Raw genomic sequence first — 19694 nt, forward strand, 5'->3', positions numbered from 1 at the left:
CTCAGGATTGAGAGTCACATACTCTACCAACTGAGCCAGCCAGGTGCCCCAATAATCACTTTAAATTAAAAGATGGAGATTTGCAGAGTGGATAAAAATATAACCCAACTATATGCTATGTATACAAGAATCCTTTTAAACATAAGGGCATAGGTAGGTGGAAAGTTAAAAGTTGGGAAAAGATATACCATGCTACCATTAATCAAAGAAAAACAGGAGAGGCTATATTAATATCGGATAAAGTAGACTTCAGAGCAAAGGAAATTACTAGAGACAAAGAAGCAACACTACATAATGATCCAAGAAGACCTAAGTGAATAAAGAGAATAAGGGAGAAAACCAGCATTTATTTTTTTTTAAAGATTTTATTTATTTATTTGACACAGAGAGAAAGAGACAGCGAGAGAGGGAACACAAGCAGGGGGAGTGGGAGAGGGAGAAGTAGGCTTCCCGCCGAGCAGGGAGCCCAATGCGGGGCTCGATCCCGGAACCCTGGGATTATGACCTGAGCCGAAGGCAGATACTTAACGACTGAGCCACCCAGGCGCCCTGAAAATCAGCATTTAAAATATTACCTGATTGTGTCCTTTTCTTTTTCCTTTTCCACTTTATGGGCTGCAGCCCCCTGACCTCAAAGCAGTCTTCCTATTTATAGGACTGTCTGGCTAGTTATAGGGACTCCAGATACCCAGATTTTCCCATCATGTCCTCAAATGCTGTGTCTTCCCTCTTTTCTTTTCTTTTCTTTCTTTCTTTTTTTTTTTTTAGATTTATTTGTTTATTTATTTGACACAGAGACAGCTAGAGAGGGAACACAAGCAGGGGGAAGCGGCAAAGGGAGAGGGAGAAGCGGTCTCCCGGCTGAGCAGGAAGCCCGATGCGGGTAAAGTAAAGCTGCTTATCAGAGTTGTTTGTCTGCGGGTCCATCCCAGGACCGTGGGATCATGACCTGAGCCGAAGGCAGATGCTTAACGACTGAGCCACCCAGGCACCCCTGTGTCCTCCCTCTTTGATGGTGGTTGTCTCCTAAGTGTATTCTTTGAAACCTGCAAGAGGGTTCAAGAGCTCCTTGTTTGGGTATTGGTCCTTTGGTGAGGTTAGGTCGTTGCTGAGCAGAGGACAAAGCTACAGAGGAAACAGAGCACCAGGGGACCTTTGTGCTCCCCAATAATGCCTCCTCTGAGATCAAGGCAGGGCCATATTGGAGAGACCAGTGTCCCTCTCAGCATGTTTGATTGGGCCATTCTTCTTTGGTGGAACAAAAGCTCCTGATGCGCATGTCCGTGGCCTAGGTCCCTGCCATCCCCCAACACAAGTATCCACAGAGGCCTTGGGTATATGATGGAACTCACATCCTGAATGCCTGCCAAACAGTCCTGCTGGCCCTTAGGAAGCAAACTCAGAGGAATAGCATTCCTGACCATTCATTGATTCATTGATTCATCCTAGATGCTGGGAGTACAACAGTGAACAACAGCAACAACAAAACCCCAATCCCTGCTCTTACAGAGTTTACATTCCAATGAAGAGGATGTTTTAACAATTATAACTGTTCCAGTGGTAGGACAAAGGCAGCAATAAAATAAATAAGGAAAATGAGGCAGTAATAAGTGCTCTGGTGACGAATGCCGGAAAGGGCGATAAATGGCACTGGGGAGAGGGAGGGAGTGTTGCACAATTTTAAATAAGGTGGTTGGGGAGGACTTCATTGGGAAGATACTGTTTGAGCAAAGACCTAAAAGGAGGTTGAGAAGCAAATTGTGTGGTTAAATGGGTGCCGCTTGTCCTGGGATGGGCAAAGGCCCTGAGGCCAGACCATGCCTGGTGAGGTCTAGGAAGGTCAAGCAGCTACTGTAGCTAAAGAGGTCCAGGTTCGGCAAGAAAATTAAGGCGTGTTCACGCAAGGCTTGGGAACATTGAAAGGTCACTGGGTTTTTACTTGGTGAAATGTGGCAGCATTAAAAGTCTTTGAGCAGAAAGATCTGATCAGACATTTTACCACATGGCATTGCTGTTAAGAACTGACTCTCAAGGGACGTGCACGGAAGTTGGGACCAGCTAAGGGACACACCTGCAGTGTTGCAGGCAAGAAACCATGCTGGCTCAGACCAGGACCACAGCAGGGCAGGTGATGAGAAAAGTGGGTGGATTCTGGATGTGACTTGAAGATTTAGCTAACAGGATACCCTGCTGTGTTAGATGCGTGCATGAAAGAACAGGAGGAGTCCGATGACAGATTTTTGGAATTGACAGCAGGATGGATGAAAGTTGCCATGTGTGAGATAGGCAAGGGCTGCAGGAGAAGCAGGTTTGAAGAGAGGGTGGGGATGAGGGCAGAGGTGGGAGCTAAAGCCGGAAGACTGGATGAGACGGGAACTAAGTGTTACAAGGACACAAGAGGTCCAAGGACATTTAGCGGGCAAAGATAAGGAGGAACTGGCATAGGAGATTGAGAAAGAGCAGCCAGAGAAAAGGCAGCAGACCAGGTGAGTACAGTGTCCTAGAAGTCACCTGAAGGATATAAGTAAAGGAGGGAGTGAGCTGCTGGGTCTAGTGTAGCACCAAAGTCTTCGGCCGCCTGGGAAGGAGCAGCTTTGAAAAGTGGTGAGAGCAAAAACTTCATTAGACTGGGTTCAAGAGAGGGAATAAGGAGAAAACTTGGAGCAGTGAGACAAACAACTCTGATAAGCAGCTTTACTTTAAAGGAAAGAAGAAAAGTTGGATTATAGCTGAGGGCTAAGTGGAGTTGAGTTTTTTTTGCTTTTTTTTTTTTAAGATGGGTGAAATTATACCATGTTTATATGCCAGCAGGAAGGTCTAGTGGGAGGAACATGGGAAATGCAGGACAGAGAACTGCAGGACTGGCTTCCAGATGCACATGTGGAGTGGTTGACTCTGCTGAAGGGGATGGTTTATCGGTAGTCACAGGAGGGAGACCATGGTTGGGGTTCAGGTGCGGGTGGCGGGGGGCAAGGGGAGGCTGGATGAGACCCTGGAAGATCTCTTCTGACTTCTTCCACTAAGCTGTTGAACTAGGAAGCAAGGCTATGCTGGTTTGCAGATGAGATGGTGGGGAGGTTAGAGGAGAGAGGGGAGGTGGGAAAAGGAGAGGTCGTGGGTGAGGCTGCCAGGCAGCATTAAGGGTTTCCTCAAGACTGGTGCCCATGGACTTAAGGTATGACCAGTGTTTCCCCAGGCGTTTGATCTGCGCTGATGCAGATGTGGAGTATAGGGGGGGAAACAGACATAACTCTGCAGCCTTTCCAACACCTGTCCTATGGTGGGTGAGGGAGCATCTTCCTTGCCTTCCTGTGTCTAGTTAGGACAGAAGCCCCTTAGTTACCTGTGGCTGGGCGGGTCGTGACTCGCTGTCATGGGTGGGCAGGAAGAGTGAGGAAAACACTCCCATGAGCCAGGTGGGAGCCAAGAGTGGTATCCTACCTACAAGCGTCTTGGGTCCTGGAACAGGTCATTGCGACTTTGATGCAACATCTCTTCCTGGTCAAGAGCATCCTGTCAGCTGTGACCACCTGCCTCTTCAATCGCTTTATTTCAGTGTCTTCTCTGAAGTCACTCTGTGTGTGAGGCCTCCGTTATTACCTAATTGGTTTCTCATGAGATTGAGGCACCTGCCACTTGGCTCACTCTGTTTTTTTCCTCTCCTATATGCTTTCAGGCTTGTGGTCGGCGGGTGTTCAGGATGCCGGTGTAAATGAACAGTGTGGCGACATCCTCACCAACAAACGGTTCATGCTGGACATGCTGTATGCCCATAACAGAAAGCCCACGGATGACGAGGAGAAGGGGGAGGGCGAGAGCGGGAGGACCGAGCCCGGTGCGGAGGCGGTGGCCAGCCTGGCTAGCAGGATATCCACCCTGCAGGCCAATTCTGTGGCCCAGGATGAGAGCGTCAGGAGGGTGGACGTTGGCTGTCTGGACAATCGGGGCAGTGTGAAAGCCTTCGCTGAGAAATTCAACAGCGGGGACCTAGGGAGAGGGTCCGTCTCCCCTGACCCCGAGCCTAATGACAAGGTCCCAGAGAAAGCATCCACACAGCCGAAGACAGAATCTGACTACATCTGGGACCAGCTCATGGCCAACCCGAGGGAGCTCAGAATCCAAGACATGGACTTCACCGACCTGGGGGAGGAGGATGATGTGGACGTCCTGGACGTGGACCTGGGTCCCAGGGAGGCCCCGGGGCCGCCGCCCCCACCCCCGCCCACCTTTCTGGGTTTGCCGCCCCCGCCCCCACCGCCCCTGCTGGACAGCGTGCCTCCCCCTCCAGTCCCTGGTAATTTATTGGCTCCTCCTCCAGTAGTCAACGCTCCTCAGGGCTTAGGGTGGCCCCAGGTCCCCCGGGGTCAGCCGGCATTCACCAAGAAAAAGAAGACCATCCGTCTCTTCTGGAATGAAGTGCGGCCGTTCGAGTGGCCATGTAAGAACAACCGGCGCTGCAGAGAATTCCTGTGGTCGAAACTGGAACCCATCAAGGTGGACACTTCCAGGCTGGAGCACCTGTTTGAGTCTAAATCTAAGGAACTGTCCGTCTCCAAGGTACTGCTAGCATCCCACATGCTTCTTGATTTGCAGAGTTCCTTTCCACTGTTGAGTAGGGCTGAGAGATCTGTTGTATTTAAAAATCCCTTCGTGCTGCTTTGGCTATGTGGTGGGGGGAGAAAAGGTGGTCGGTATAAAAATCTGACCTTTTAGAGATTAGTCTGTGCCCTACACTAGAGGTAAGATGCATGAGTACAGGACCCTTGATTGGCTAACATGGACGGCAGCCTACAAACACCGTTAGGCAAAGTAGCTTTCAAAGAACCAAATAACCCAGAGGAAAAGATGGAACGATTCACCAGAGAACATTAGCATAGCCCAATCGTAGACGCTGACATTAACTGGAGGAAAGTCATCTTTTTTTTTCTTTAAATTTTTTATTGTTATGTTAATCACCATACATTACATCATTAGTTTTTGATGTAGTGTTCCATGATTCATTGTTTGTGCATAACACCCAGTGCTCCACGCAGAACGTGCCCTCTTTAATACCCATCACCAGGCTAACCTAACCCATCCCCCCACCCCCCTCCCCTCTAGAACCCTCAGTTTGTTTTTCAGAGTCCATCGTCTCTCCTGGTTTGTCTCTCCCTCCGATTTACTCCCCTTCATTCTTCCCTGGAGGAAAGTCATCTTGCAAATTTATCAAACACATGGACTTTATCCATGGGTCTATTTACTCTTACCTTGATTGATTATAGTTGATGGTAGTGGTAATTGGAACCTCGGCTGTAAGCACACAGTAATTTAGAGTCTGCAAGACTTACCTGCAAGAACTTACCGTAAATTAGTTTTAGCTCCATGTGTTGTTCCATTTATCAGCATTTTGGGTGAGTCTAAAGCTACCTGAGTTGGGCTTCCCGACCTGGCAGTCGAGTACCAATTCTGATTCACAAAGTATGTGCAGCATCCTCAGGACAAGAGTGTCCTTCAGACAAGGGGCCAGGTGACAGGGTCAGTGCCTGGTGGGGGGGTGGGGAATAGGGCTGCTCTTCCTGAGTTGACCTTCACCCTGGTGTCAGTTGCTGCCCAGTCTCAGCAAGGATGTGAATCTAAACTATTCCAGCCTCAGGAATCCCCCCCGTGTCAGAATTAAAGCTTCCTCCTGCTTATAAATCCAGACAGCTAGGATCCAACACAGCAAATCATGTCCTGTCACTGCTGTCCTTCAGCTGTAAGTAGATCCCCCTTTTGTCCTCTCTAGGAAATGACATCAAGGAAAGTGAGGTTGGGCACCCGCTCTGTGTGTCTGTGTCCTGACTTTGCCAGGACTGGTGACATGTGGTGCTGAGCCACCCACATGCCCCCTTCGGTTCTTCCAGTGCAGCCCGGCATTTGGGAGAAGACAGGCCTGGCTGGTTAAAAGAGCAGTCTCAGGTGGCCCAGGGTTACCCAGGACCTGCCCTCCCTCACGCCACTCTCCAACCCACCGATCTAGTTGGCTGGTCTCCCTCAGCCACCACCTCCCAACGTGGGCTCATCTGGCTGGTGCGCCCTCTGGGCTTCCCCTGGTTGCTCAGCACCCGTAGGTTGCTGGGCCTTGACTTGGGGGGAGGAAGACAGGGAGTATCGATTCGGCAGTGAAGTTACTTCTGACTTCATTTTTACAAAGGAAATAGCAAGATTAAAAGCTTCACTGAGAGAACCCAAAATGGGCAGTCCGCTTGCCTCCCTCCTTCTCGTGGCCCTACTCTGGTTGGTGACAAGGGTCTGGTTAGTGCCCTCTCAGTAGCCCGAAGTTCCATTCTTGCTTGAAGTAGGTGGTGACCTCATAAAATACTTCATTGCCTGGCTGAAGGACAAATGTTTGCCTAGTTTTTATAAGGTGAGAGCATAAGAGAAAAGTAATAGTGTATTGAAAAATTTACCAAATGGATTCAAGTATGTTCTTCAGTGGGACCCAGAAGGCCATACCTTTGTTCTTTGGGTGGGGCGGGCCGGGGCGGGGGGGGGGCAATAAGACATGTGAGCAGGAACTAATTCACAAATGTTACAAAAGGTGAAAATGCACATTAAGATTAAAATACATCACATTGGAGAGTTGAATCCCTTAAGTGTACGTTAGCAATGCAGATATAACCAATTTTACTTCTGTTTCTAATCCTTGACTGTGATTTTCATAAAACACAGCTGTAAACAGCCACTTCCGAATTCTGGCTCATGAGAAGTTTTTCATTAAACACAATAGCGAGCAACACAAATAAAATGGAATAGACTTCACAAGCCAGCACAGAGCAGAAGGAACTGGTTTTCGGTTTTGTCAGAAAACTTATAGCAGACCAGATTTCCGGAACATTCTTATGACCATCCAGGTCACCCCCAAAATAAAGATTCATGTTCCAGACCCAAGGCTGGGTGACCACTTAGTGGAAATAAGTCCAGAAAAATATGCTTTTGTATTTCCTTTCCAAATAGTTTTTGAAACTGGAGCTATGTTTCTCTCTCAGCAGGAAATATATATAGCTTTTTAGTAAGATGACTTTAATTATGTTTTGTGGAGAAAGGCAGAAATCCTGTGCTAAGTTTCATCATGTTGTATTTCTACTGCTGGTCTGAGGTGTGGCAAATCACAGAGGAAATCAGAGGAGTGACCCCAGAGAAAGATGTCAGGGCAGAAAGCCCCTGGAGGTAGGGGGAAAACATCCCTGTGGACCTGCCATCATCCTGAGGAGTCCCCAGGAAGTGGTCTTCAACCTGTGTGCCTAATCAAGAGTAGCAAAGTCCCTCCTGCTCCCAAAAGGCAGTTTTTAGATCCTAAGTTACAGACAGACGCAGACAGGTGTGAAGTGGAAGAGGAAACAGAAGGAAGGAATTGACTTGGTTTCCCCTTTTGGGGACTCAATCCTGTCTTACTCCCTTGGGCTCTTTAGGTTTATTATGGAGAGGGAGTTGCAAAATGGGTTTGGAGAAATTTTTTCAACTTTATTTACCCTGGCATTTCAAAGTATATCAGAAACAATTAGCAGTGACTTGTTAAGAAAATTCAGAGAATGAGGATTTATTTGGTCTGGGGTGAGCCCCAGCCTGGGTTATTTTTAAAAGCTCCCCAGGGACTCAACCAAAGTTGTGCACCACTGATTTAGAGTGAAAAATGAGGCACCACTGAGGAGGGCGTTGATCCCCTCCACCACCACTCTCCATGTTGGCTCCCCCACCACCTACCCTACTCCGTTTTATTCTCCCCCGAGAAGAGAGTCAAGTTTTCCTCCCCTGTATTCTAGTTCAGGACATACAGAAATGTTATTTTATTTAACATTGCCTTCAGAAAACTGAATTCTCTCTGGAAGTTCAAAACCCAGCATTGGAACTTAAGTGGGCCGACCATATATCTGGTGTACCCAGGTTGGCCCAGGTGTATGCCTATTGTCCCGGCATGATTATCAAGAGCACTCCCTTTCTCCCTCAGGGGTCTCCTGGTTAGGGTACTAGACACACTCCATTACCATGGGAAATGTAGCTGTTTTGCAGCGGGCCTCAGCTATAGAAGACTACTGCAGAAGAACTGGGAAATTAATACTTTTTTTCCTAAACTTCATGATAAGGCTAGCCTATTCTGGCAAGTTCCTCAGAGACTCCATTCCTAACTATGGGATTTTCAGTCTTTATTTAGACATCATTGGTGATGTTGTAGCCTTAATGCTCACCCATGTGTATCGGTCTCCCTTGTTACAGGACTTAGGAAAATTCCACAATTGTCACATCTTTATGACATCTGTATCGTGGCCTCATTGTCATTGTCACTTTCTCAAAAGGCAGTTTTGAAAATATCCTCTGGCGTCACTCTTCTGGCAGTTAGCAGGGAGTGAGGAGGGATGATTTATCATTGTAAAGCCTGTGCTTTGCTGAGCCAGACCCAGGGTCTGTGACAGCGATGCTGAGAAGCATTTTAGAGGTCATGCATTTCATGGGAGTGTTCTCCAGCTTAGGGCTGTTCATCTAATAAATCACATCCTGAGCACAGTTTCTATGTTCAGTCACAGCACCATCTGGGTCACAAGTTCTGTACACTGAATATCCACTCTTTAAAGGTTGCATCCTTTATTTCTAGTAAAATCAACCTTTAAAAATTCAAAGGAGTGACTCTTCATGGAAGCACCAGGAGACTGGAAACCAAGCCCTGTTTACCTGCCCAGATTGCATGCCTCCACACCTGTCCCCTCTCCCCCCACCCCCACACTTCTCATTTCATACTCACCCCTCGTGAGGAGTTTTCTGCCTTCACTGGAGCCCTACTCTGGACCTTGGTCCTCCCTACCGTGGTGTGCCACAGACAGAAGCCCCAGGTCTGTGTGGAGAGGAAGAGCCAGGTTTCCTGTTTTATTTCCAAGAGCCACACCCATGATGTGGTTGCGTGGTGTTAGCTGTGGCAGAATGTGTACCCGTGTCTTCAGGAGTCAGCTGCACCCAACCCCAGAGCCTCCCGTGCTGCTTTACCCCTGAGTGTGGAAAGACTGTTTCTCTGTAGCTGACAGCTTAGCTCCCTGTGCTGGGATGTGAGCTTGGCATTTGTTGGGCATGTCAGTCTCGTGGTAACATTGATTAAAAAAAAACCAAAAACCTCCCTGTATTGTCTATAGCTGTTGGGACTTTATCCTACATCATTCATAAAAATGGCAGAACCGGTCCTCGTTACATCTTAGAATGGACAGGAGGACCCTGTTACTCTTTTTCTATTTTAAGAAATAATCTCTTATCCCTGCCTTTCGTTTCCTATTTTTAAATTGCATTCCTCTTGAAAGAACAATCCTGTCTCAAAAGCCTTTAGACTTACACAAAGTCTAAATCAGTGACTCTAATTGTGTAAGAGATTATTTAACATCTATGACCCGTGTGCCCTTCTCCAGACCAAGGAGATCAGAATCTCAGAGGATAGAACCCAGGTGTCACTGATGTTTAGAAGTACCACCGAAGATTCTTTGTGTACCCACAGTTGTAAAGTGTTGGTGTAAACAGAACTACATTTTCTGGTTTTCCTTCAGAAAGTGTCAGTAGATTGATCAGGCCTGTTTCCTCCTCAGATACATGATGTTGAATTTCTCCCAGCTAGTGGTAGTGACTTAATGTTTACCCATCAGTCATGGAGGCAGCCATGGAAAAGGAGAATCTCCTGTACTTTCTCCAGAATATCCCTTTGTGTTAGTCCTGGAGACCAGTCTGTTAGCTTCGGAAGGGAATTTGGCATGTGGAAATCACCGTGATACTCTTCATTAAAAACATAAACCAAGATGTTCTCTACATTTATTTTTGGAAGATCATTAGTACCCCTGAAAGTGTACTCATTTTCTGGGATTCCGTGTGTCTGGAGGTCTAGACTCTAATGAACACTTATGAGCTATTTTCAGTCATTCACAAAGCCCCATGCAATGTGCCATGTGCCCGGCAAGCAGCTCTGTGGGCTACATTGAGTATTGGGTCTCTACACTTGCCGCTAGAACTATCACTCTCCAGGGTGGGGACACTGATCTGATCTGACATTTCTGTTTGTAGAGGTGCATTTGATCAGTAAGCGTGGTAAATGCATTAGGCATGAAAAATATACATTGCTAAACCACATATTTCTAAAATGTCAATGGAGTAAAAACAATAAAAAGGAATCACTCTTGGTATAATAAGTAAGAACTCATTATTAGAAAGCAGTATGTTCCAGGCATTGTCATAAGGACTTTACATGTATTAATCCCAGTAATATTATTCTGATTGTTCTGGCAAATACTTCTGTAGTGCCTACCGTGAGCCAGGCATTAGTCTCACTGCTTTACATCCATTGTCTCATTGATTCTCACAGCAAACCTTGTGAGATACGTACCAGAGAGGAAACTGAGGCACAGAGAGGTCCAGTGACTTGCCAAAGTCACACAGCCATGAATGGTCAGATCCCAGCTGAAGCTCCCTTTCAGGGGTCCCAAGTCTGTCCATGTGGTCCTTGGATTCCATTTTGTTTCTACTGCTTTTTGATAAAAGGTCATCAGCCAAAGCTCTGTCCTCCACCTCAGTGAGTCTCAAGAACTCTCAGGGAGGAAAGGAGTGCTGGAAGGAGGCTCCTGAGGGCCCAGGCTCTGGGCACAGCCTGCTAGACTAGGGCTTGGTGGAAAGTGAAAACAGGAACAGCAGACTCGGGGGTAAGATAGTTGCCCCAACAACAGAGTGGTAGCGAGGCAGGGTGGGGAAACCACTGTGAAGCTGTATCTGAACATGCCACTTCTCCAAATATGTCCTGAAGTGTTCAGGGGAAAGGGGAAACTTCTTTCATGGGTCAGGGTACCCTGGGAAGAAGCCAGGCTCAGTTTTGCTTCCAGAGAGCCTGGTTAACCGGAACTCTTGAGCAGGACCAGGCAGCAATGCTTAGCGTCTAGGAGAGCACCACCTTTGAAACCCCAGCTATCAGGGATCCTCCAGCATGCCAATAGTTGCCTTTCCAGAAATACTGTCTCTGGGGAAATGTTTCAGCCTTGGATGCCATGTAGGGCTTTGGTTTGTTTTTGTTTCTGATTCGGCCAAGAATATTGCTAAGCAGGGGCGGGGGGGCGGGCAGTGTAGATGGCCAAACTGGTAAGAGGAGAGGTTACCCTTCATGGAAAGGGATTCTGTCAAGGCGAGCTGAGATCTCTCAGAAGGGTCAGGAAGGAGGTCCCTAAAACAATTCAACTCCCTTTTTCCAAGCTATGCAAGAAGCCTGGAGGTCTAGCTTCCAGGAAGGCAGCAGTGAGCCCTTCCAGGAAGAAGCTTCAAATAGGCAGCACCCACGGCCACAAGGGTTAGAGGATTTTTGAGAAGCATAGAGAAGGTCATCAATTTAAGTGGTCATCGCTAGCTACTAAGGCTTGGGGGAGAGCTGTGACCATTCCCTGCAGCCCCAGATTCACCTAGTTGTCAGCTTCCCGGATTGGGGTCTGCTCTCTGGAACCAATCTGCTCTAAGACGCAGGGCCCTACAAATAGGTACTCTGTCATAGGGCCATGTGAAGGACATCGTGAAGGTCACACTTGCTACTCTGGGGCTTTGACCACAGAAAGATAATTGAAAGCGATCAGACTCGATGACTGCTGATCCTGAGACATGGACATGTGCTCCCGGGCACAGAGAACTCTGGCTCACCCTTGAAGGTGCTTCTCTAGGTTATTGTGGGAGGGAAGGAGAGAGTTGGACATCCCCACATGACCCCTCCTTTGTCTCAGGCAGAACAGACCCTGGGGCACTTGCGTGCTCAGCAGCATCCAGTGGAGTCTGTTTTAATTATGAAGAACAACATTTAAAACACCTCTTGGATGAAATCCAGAGATTGAAAAGTTCAATTTCAGATATTTAATTCTTATTCTTTCCTTCACCAAGTGGGTTGAAGTGCTCTGAAAACGCATGGAGTCGTCTTTGGGGACAGCTCTCCCTGTCATTTCAGGATGCTCAGTGGCTTGCTGCTCCCTGACTCATAGGGTAGTGTGTGGGCGCGTCCACTGGTGTAAATTGAGTTCTGTTGGGAATGGGGACAAGGAAGTGTCAGGCTCAGAGCCGTCCCATAGGTTTCTGCAGGTTGTTTGCCGTAAGTGAATGCTGACCAGGGGCAGGGCGGTGGGTGGGGCTGAATTCTGAGTGGTGCTTCTCTCTCAAGCTGTTTGCCATGGGGCTGTGTCTCTCCAGAGGGGGCATCTTTTTCTCATTTGCACAAACGCTGGTTGGGCTGAGTCTGCCCAGGCATCTTTCCAGGCTCTTGGAGTGAGAAGGGCTATATAGATGAGGAGCTAAGGGCTAATGATGCCCAGGGAATCCCTGCCTTCCAGAAAATGCCTCCTGTCCTGGAGCCTGGCTGTGGGTATTGCCTCTCCTGCCTTGCCTGCTACCCTCCTCGAGTGGCACCATTCCTTGTGCTCACCGGATGTCTACCGTAGGGTCTCCAGGCCCCATGTCCTGGCATCCCTCTTCGTTGCCTCTACCCAGCCTTTCGCCAAACCTTTGCTCATTCCTTCTTCGCTTTCCACACATGAAAAAATACCTTAGATTTGAAAGCTGAATTTCAGGGACTCCCAATACGCTTACTTGATTAAATACGTAGAAGATCCGTTTGCCCGGCAGAGTAGGGATGCTTCTACACCACATGTCCCTGGGCCTTCCAAACTGATCACACCCACAAGAATTGTTCCTCCTGGCCACCAGGCCCCAGAACAGCTGGGATGCTTTCAGTTCTTTTCTTCGTGAGGAAATTTTAATTTATTCCCAAACGCATATTTAAGGATTTAAAATAGAATTTTAGCAATTGAGTTTGGACGGACTTAGGAGGACGTAAGGAACCACAGCCCGTTTCTCCTTGCCAGCTTCCGGCCTCCAGGGTTACAGCAAGCCAGCTTCTCTAGAGGGCCCGGCCGCTCGCAGGCCCGGCCAGTCGAGAGGGCCTCCGCACAGCAGACCGACCGACAGCAGCCTCAGCCCCTCGGCTGGGCCCTGCGTGCCGCAGAACTGGAGCGGCTGCTCCTGATGTCCCCTGCCAATGGCCCCCAAGGCTCCAGCGTCATCCCTGGCCGTTCCCAGCAAAATAGACAAAGCCTCTTCTCTCTTTCACTCCCCAGTTCCAGGCTCCATCCCAGACATTGTTTAGGGCCCATCTCCAGTGTCAGCCCCTCTGGACCCTGACCCCCTCCACCCCCCAGGTGAGGTAGTTACCCCGCCGCTGAGCCCTTTCCCCTGGGGAGTACACCCACTGTCGTGCTGAATGGGTCTTTTCCTTCAGGAGATCCACTGTGCCTTACTCATCATTGTCATCCTGGGCTTGCTACATACGTGAACACAGTCATCCTCCCAGCTCTGTTTTGTCTCAAGAGAAACCTGAGCACGAACAGGGCGCTTGCTGAGCCGGATCTCTGCCACTTTTTCCCGCCATTAACTTTTGGAGAACTGAAGGGGAGAGTGGAGGGCCTTGTCATCTCGGCCCTGGCACTGGTTGGTTTTACCCCCTCACAGACGTGTTAGGCTCTGGTCACGTGCTAGCCCAGGGCTTGCCTCCCATGGAGCACCCAGGTCAGCAGGGAAGCCATATATACAAGGGCTCTGTGAGGACACCTGTCCCTCTCTTTGGCCCCTGTGCCCATTTCATCCCTCATTGGTCTTGAGCAGGTTCCCTTTGGTTTCCCCTTCCTCGGAAGGCCCCTCTTCACCTACCCAGTGGGCAGCCACCTGGGTGTCTAAGTGTGACAGGTGCTCTGTTGTTAGGGACAGAGGATGTTGAAATGGTGAGAGGAGCCTTGAGACAACGCAGCCGGGGATGCAGAGGAGCTGACCGGCCAACAATGGTGGATTCTCCTCATCGCTCTTGTCTTCTCAGCGTGTATACTGATGGTCTCCATCTCTGGGCTCATACCGCGTGCGCTGGGGCCAACCAAGGCACATTCCGACACCTTGCAGCCTGCAGGAAGGGAGTTCTGAGAGGTTTTAGTTTTGTTTCCACTGCTTCTATGGAAAAAAACAGGGGTTTTTTTTTTTTCTTGCCAAATATCACATTTTTCCCAATTGAAGGAAAATCAATTTTATTTTGTAATGTGTCTGACTCGAGAAGTTCCATTGCTGACCCATGCTTGGCGGCTTCTCAGAGCTAATCCTTGATCTCTTTCTTCTGTGCTGAGCAGTAGCCAGTCCTTCCCTGAGCTGAATCGGGGCCATTTGTTTTCATCTCTAAATAAGTAGTGAGTTTGCTTTTAAATAATGAGACACAGAAAAGACCAAAGATGATGCATTAATCTTGGATTCTCCTTATTTTATCACCAAGAAAACTGCTGCAGATGGAAAAAGGCAGGAGGTCATCGTCCTAGACCCCAAGAGGAGCAATGCCATTAATATTGGCCTGACAGTGCTGCCCCCTCCGAGAACAATTAAGATAGCCATTTTGAATTTTGATGAATATGCCTTAAACAAAGAAGGAATTGAGGTAAGAGAAGCTCTATCAAGCATTATTTGTATTCTGTTAACGTGTCCCATATGTAAAGCATTACTGTGTCCAATATGACTTTCTCCACAGGGTGGCTTGCCATTTTTTCTGTTTTACCCAGACTCTGAATAGTGTTAATAATTCTCACATTTTTTTTTTTTAAGTTCTGGGTCGTGGGAGGAAGCCCCACTTGGCCTGTGAAGTTCAGTGAGCCTCACTCTCTGGTTCCGTTGCTGCCTGCCTTCTGACCACGCTCACCTACTTCAGCGTGAAAGAAGACAAGGATAACCTCCTGAGGGGGCTGGTGGGGTCTTCTTTCACGTCATTTCCCGCTGAACATGCTGGACGAACCATCTCGCGAGTAGGGCTTCCTGCGTGTGCTCACATCCCTCTACACATGACCTTGGGATGTGTAGAGCTAGCCTGTGGGTGATAAGCTGTGGGTGATAAGAACCCATACCACACGCCGTAGGCAACCGTTGATCTGAATGGCGGCAGTAAAGAGGGAGGGGTCACTGGCTGGGTCTGTAGGGCCTGCCGGGCTCAGTGCTCTTCCACCAGGCCCCGTTCTGCATCCACCATGGGTTGCTGCCTCTCTCTGGCGAGTTAAAGCTCCTCTTCTAGCAACGAAGAAAGAGGGAGTGGGGCAAGCGGCCCAGCATGGAGATTCCTCCTGAAGGGCAATGTAGCCTGGGGCTTGCTGGGTCACCATGGGGATGTGAGGACACTGCTTTGTGGCATTGGGTGACACTCCATCCTCCTGTTGGCAAGGAGCCAGGGATCCCTTTAAAGCCTTCCCATAGTCGGGGTTCATTCATGTGCAGGGTTATCTGAGGACTGGAGAGTGGACGGGACCAGTGAAGACTGGCTGCAGAGGGTAGAATGAGCCCCTGACAGAGAGGAAGGGCCCAGGACCATGGCACAAGGCTCATCCATGGCCCCAAGTGTGGGAAGGAGCAGTGGGGCCCATGGGGCCAAGTGGGTCTGAACCCAGCAGGGCGGGCATGCCTCTGTGCTTTGGAAAGAAGAGGCCCCCCACAGGAAAAACTGTGCTCCTAGAGGTTTATACCAGATTAGTAGTGTCCCTTCAAAATCCACATCTACCCACAAGGCAGTCCCTTTCTGGGGCCCCCAGAGAAGTGAGGGAAGGGCAGAGCGTTGGCTGGCCACTAGGCAGGTGAGAGCTGCCGACCTGGAAGAACCCAGTGCAACATGTCTTTCATCTAGGGCGAACTACATGGTAGGCCCTAGCACACATTCCAGCCATCCTATTGACTTAGCAGTGTCCTTGGGAGATTGCAAAAGCTTCAGATTCATGCAAAGAGAGGCTTCAAATGCAGCCAGAGCCAGCCTGATGGAAGGGAAGAATGACATCTTCCCCTGTGAAAAATATTTCCCCTTCCCTTGTCATGAGAACTTGAAAGTCCGTCAGGAAAGATTGATTTCCTTTGGGTTTTGCCTTTGTTCTTTCCTGAAACGTAGCTCTCCAGGGGCAGGGAAAATTTCAGATACAATCAGTTACTTCGATTTTAGAAGAAGGCAAATTACTTGTTTTTTTCTGACTGGTTTCCAGCAAGGACCTCTTTGATCCAGGAAGGAGTAATGCCAGCAACAGTAGTGCCGCTGAGGGGTACGGGAGCAACAAGGCCCACTAAACGTGGCTTCCGTAGCTTTCTTCGTGTGGGCCAGGCACAAGCCATGTGCTCTACACAGATGCTCGATACACAGGGCCCAGGGTCTTGTGACAAAAAGAACAAGAGGGAATCTGAAAGGTTAGGGAGAAGACTCCTGAGGCCAGCAGTCTGCCTCACAGCACCACCTACAGGGTGCCCCCGGAAGTAGCTGATGTGCGGAATGGTTATGGCGGGAGGACACAGCCATAGAACCACCAGTGAACCCAACCTGAGCACTGTCAGGACACCCCCACTCACAACAGCACAGGGGCTGGCACATTTTTTATCACAGTGTTTATCTAAACAGCGTTTCTCAACCGTGTCACTACCAACATTCTGGATTGGACATTTCTTTGTTGCGGGAGCTGTTCTCTACGTTGTAGGATGGTTAGCAGCGTCCCTGGTGTCCACCCAAAGAGGCCAGTGGTACCACACCACTGGGGACAACCAAATATGTTTCCAGCTTTGTCAGATGTGCCCTGGGGGCAAAATCCCCCTGAGAATACCTGATCAGAAGGCTGCCCACGTGAATCCAGGGACCGTGTATATTTTTCTTTTCTTTTTTTTTTTTTTTAAGATTTTGTTTATTTGAAAGAGAGAGAGAACACAAGTAGGGGGGGAGGGGAGAGGGGCAGAGGGAGAAGCAGACGCTCCGCTGAGTATGGAGTCCAACCAACTGGGACTCAGTCCCAGGACCTTGAGATCATGACCTGAGCCGAAGGCAGACGCTTAACCGACTGAGCCACCCAGGCACCCCAGGGACCATGTATATTTTTCAGTTCTGGTTAGTCATGCTGAGAAGAGTCCAGTGGAAACCAGACACGCTCATCTGTCACCTGCCCTCTCTGGCCGTTCTCACGGACCTGAGGGGGCATAGCTGCTCTAGATCCATGTCCTGAGCCACTACCCAGAACTTACTCTCTGGGCTTGTTGTTGTTCAAGAGCTAAGTCAGGACTGAGAAGAGATGGAAGGTGTATCCTTACAGATCTTTACTAATAAGATTTCCAGCTAATGCCCAAAGGGCCTTTTGCCAAACAAACTGTCTGCTTCTTGGGTGCAGGCACTGTAACATGGTACCACAGCTTAATAGGGCCATTTGAAACCTCTGTGTACCAAATGTGATTAGGATGTATTAAATTACATCCTGTGGCTTTGCCTAGCAACTCAGTGATATGTATCCAGCTTTGTCACGAAAACCTGAGAGAGTGGTTAGCTACTTCATTAAGGAAGTAATCTTTCATAAGAGTATTAAACTTTAGAGCACATTTTGGGGCCATCTCTAAATAGTATTCATGATATTTTCCCAAATGAAAGATGCCATCAGCTTATCATAAATGAAGTATGAAGGGTTTTCCTCTTTTCTGTAGCTTTTCTAATTTTTATCGTCCGTATCTACAGAGAACAGCACAATCGGATGGTCCCAAATGACACTGACCTTGGCTCACGTTGGCTGCCAGGCCTGCTAGTATCCTAGAAACGGAAAGTCCCTTTGGCCGAGTATACAAAACTATAGCACATTTTCAGGCCATTTGTGTGGTGCAACCCCCATCCGAGTGGGCGCTGGACACACAGATGAGCCTGGGTCTGGGAGCCACAGTCATGCAGCCGGGCCAGGGAACCAGAATGTCCCTGCAGCTGGGCGCCTTAGCCACGCTGGTGGTTTTGCCTTTCTGGCTGAATGGCCACAAATTGTGGAAATGGTGCTGGGAAAGGAGGAGCCGGCTCCTCGGTGGTTCTGCCTTGATTGACCCAGCCTACCTTCAGGCAAACCACGTCACATGCAAATTCGATGCAACAATTTCTACCCCACATGCCTCACTGAGTAGTCACAAAAATGAAAGAAAATACGATCAAGACACCTTGAGAAGTAAAGGGAAAAAAATCCCTGCATAAGAATAAGTGCATGAATAGAGAGCCATTGACTCATGAGGTTATGCAAGTTGTACACAAACCAGCCTCAGCTCTGAGTGCTCCAGCTTCCTGCTATTGTCACCAAAACCCCTGTGCTAGATTCTCACCCAGAGCTCTAGCCAGGTTCTGCTCAAAACTCATGGGGCAGAATAATTACTCGTGATAATCTTATCTGCAGGTGAATGAGATGGCCAAACCCAAAAGCATTTGGGTTCACAAAAAATGAGACATCTCCATTGTTCTCTGAACTACGATTTTCAGATAACCAAGCAAGTAGACTGAAAGTAATGCTGGTGGGACACCGTCTGGGCGAAAGCAAAAAAAGAAAACAAACACTTGAGATTATTACATAGTGGTTTTGTTTGATATCTTTTCCCCCATGAAACCAAATGGTGACCATAAAATCATCAATAAATTCACAGACATGGTGGGAGAGCAAATTAAAGGCACCTCTTCCCACTCACCTCTTATCATCTGCTCCTGGAAAGAGAGGGCCATCAGCTCATTGAAGGTGGCTTCAACCCACCGTTCCCCCGTCTTATGGCTATTTTTATCGCCAGGGATGTGTAAAAAAAATAAAGTGAAATAAACTGGCAGATGGCAACCTCATAAATCTTCAGTGGTGAACAAATGGTTTAAATTAGTCAGAGAAGTAAAAAACAAAAGGTGTTTGATTACTTTCCCAAAGGAAAGAAGCAGCTAAAATCATTGCAGGAAAATGCCTTCTGAGGATTGGGGGAAAAGTACTGACAATTTTTTGTTTTGGAATTCTCGTACACGCTTCAAACAACTTAAGCAGTATGAAAGTTAAAATATAAAGGCTAGTTCAGTTCAGATCCTGGATGTTTTTAAAGGAGTGACATCTCAGATTGCTTTGGTTATTTTTTAATACCATCTGTGTAGACAGGTGGGAGCAAGAGCGTGAGCCTCTGGGGGAGCAAGGAGCATTGTTGCTGAATATGTGCCCAGATGCTCAGATTCTACCCACACCGTCTCAGTGTTAGGGCCACGATGAAGGAAACCTAGGCTCCCCTTCTGCAGCGTCACCATGACCAAAGCACAGAACACTTTGGCATCACTGGCTTCTAAGAAACTACAGAGATGACCAGCCCTGAGAACTCTGTCATCAGACCCAGGATGCCAGCCACCCCGCCCAGGTAGATCCTGAATCACAGTCATGTGAACATTTGTGCATTTGTGGATTAGGCTGTCTTGTCCAGTTTTTTTATTTTATTCTTAATTTTTTGCATTAATATAAAGGCAAATTGACTTGTCCAGTTCTAGGACTTTTAAAATCTATAAATTCATGTAGTGACCATTGTAGTCAGGATTGAGAACCACCCTGTGTCCCAGAAAAGGTCTTGTGCTAGCTCTTTCTAGTCACACCCTTCACCCACCTGGAGCCTCTGGTGACCACTGATCTCTTCCCATGACTATGGTTTTGTCTTTTCGAGAATGTCATAAAAGTGGAACCGTGCAGTGGGTAACCTTTTGAGACTGGCTTCTTTCACTCAGCATGACTGATGCTTTTGAGATTCATCCAAGTTGTGGTATGTAACTGTAGTTGGTCCCTTTTGATTGCTGAGCACCACTGCATTACCGGGGCGTACCACAGTTGGTCTGTTCGTCTGTCGAAGGATTA

At 48.3% G+C, this 19694-nt stretch overlaps 1 protein-coding gene across 4 annotated transcripts in view; it reads left to right on the plus strand.

Annotated features, from left to right (window-relative positions):
* FHOD3 (formin homology 2 domain containing 3) overlaps positions 1-19694 on the plus strand; it is a 450944-nt gene that overhangs the window by 388881 nt on the left and 42369 nt on the right. For all 4 annotated transcript variants that reach the window (XM_027576518.2, XM_027576519.2, XM_027576520.2 and 1 more), the window contains 2 exons: positions 3677-4557; positions 14309-14467. In XM_027576518.2, coding sequence (XP_027432319.1) covers positions 3677-4557; positions 14309-14467 — 1040 coding nt within the window. The remainder of the gene's footprint in view (positions 1-3676; positions 4558-14308; positions 14468-19694) is intronic.

Source organism: Zalophus californianus, chromosome 14 (assembly GCF_009762305.2).
Source record: "Zalophus californianus isolate mZalCal1 chromosome 14, mZalCal1.pri.v2, whole genome shotgun sequence".
NCBI lineage: Eukaryota > Metazoa > Chordata > Mammalia > Carnivora > Otariidae > Zalophus > Zalophus californianus.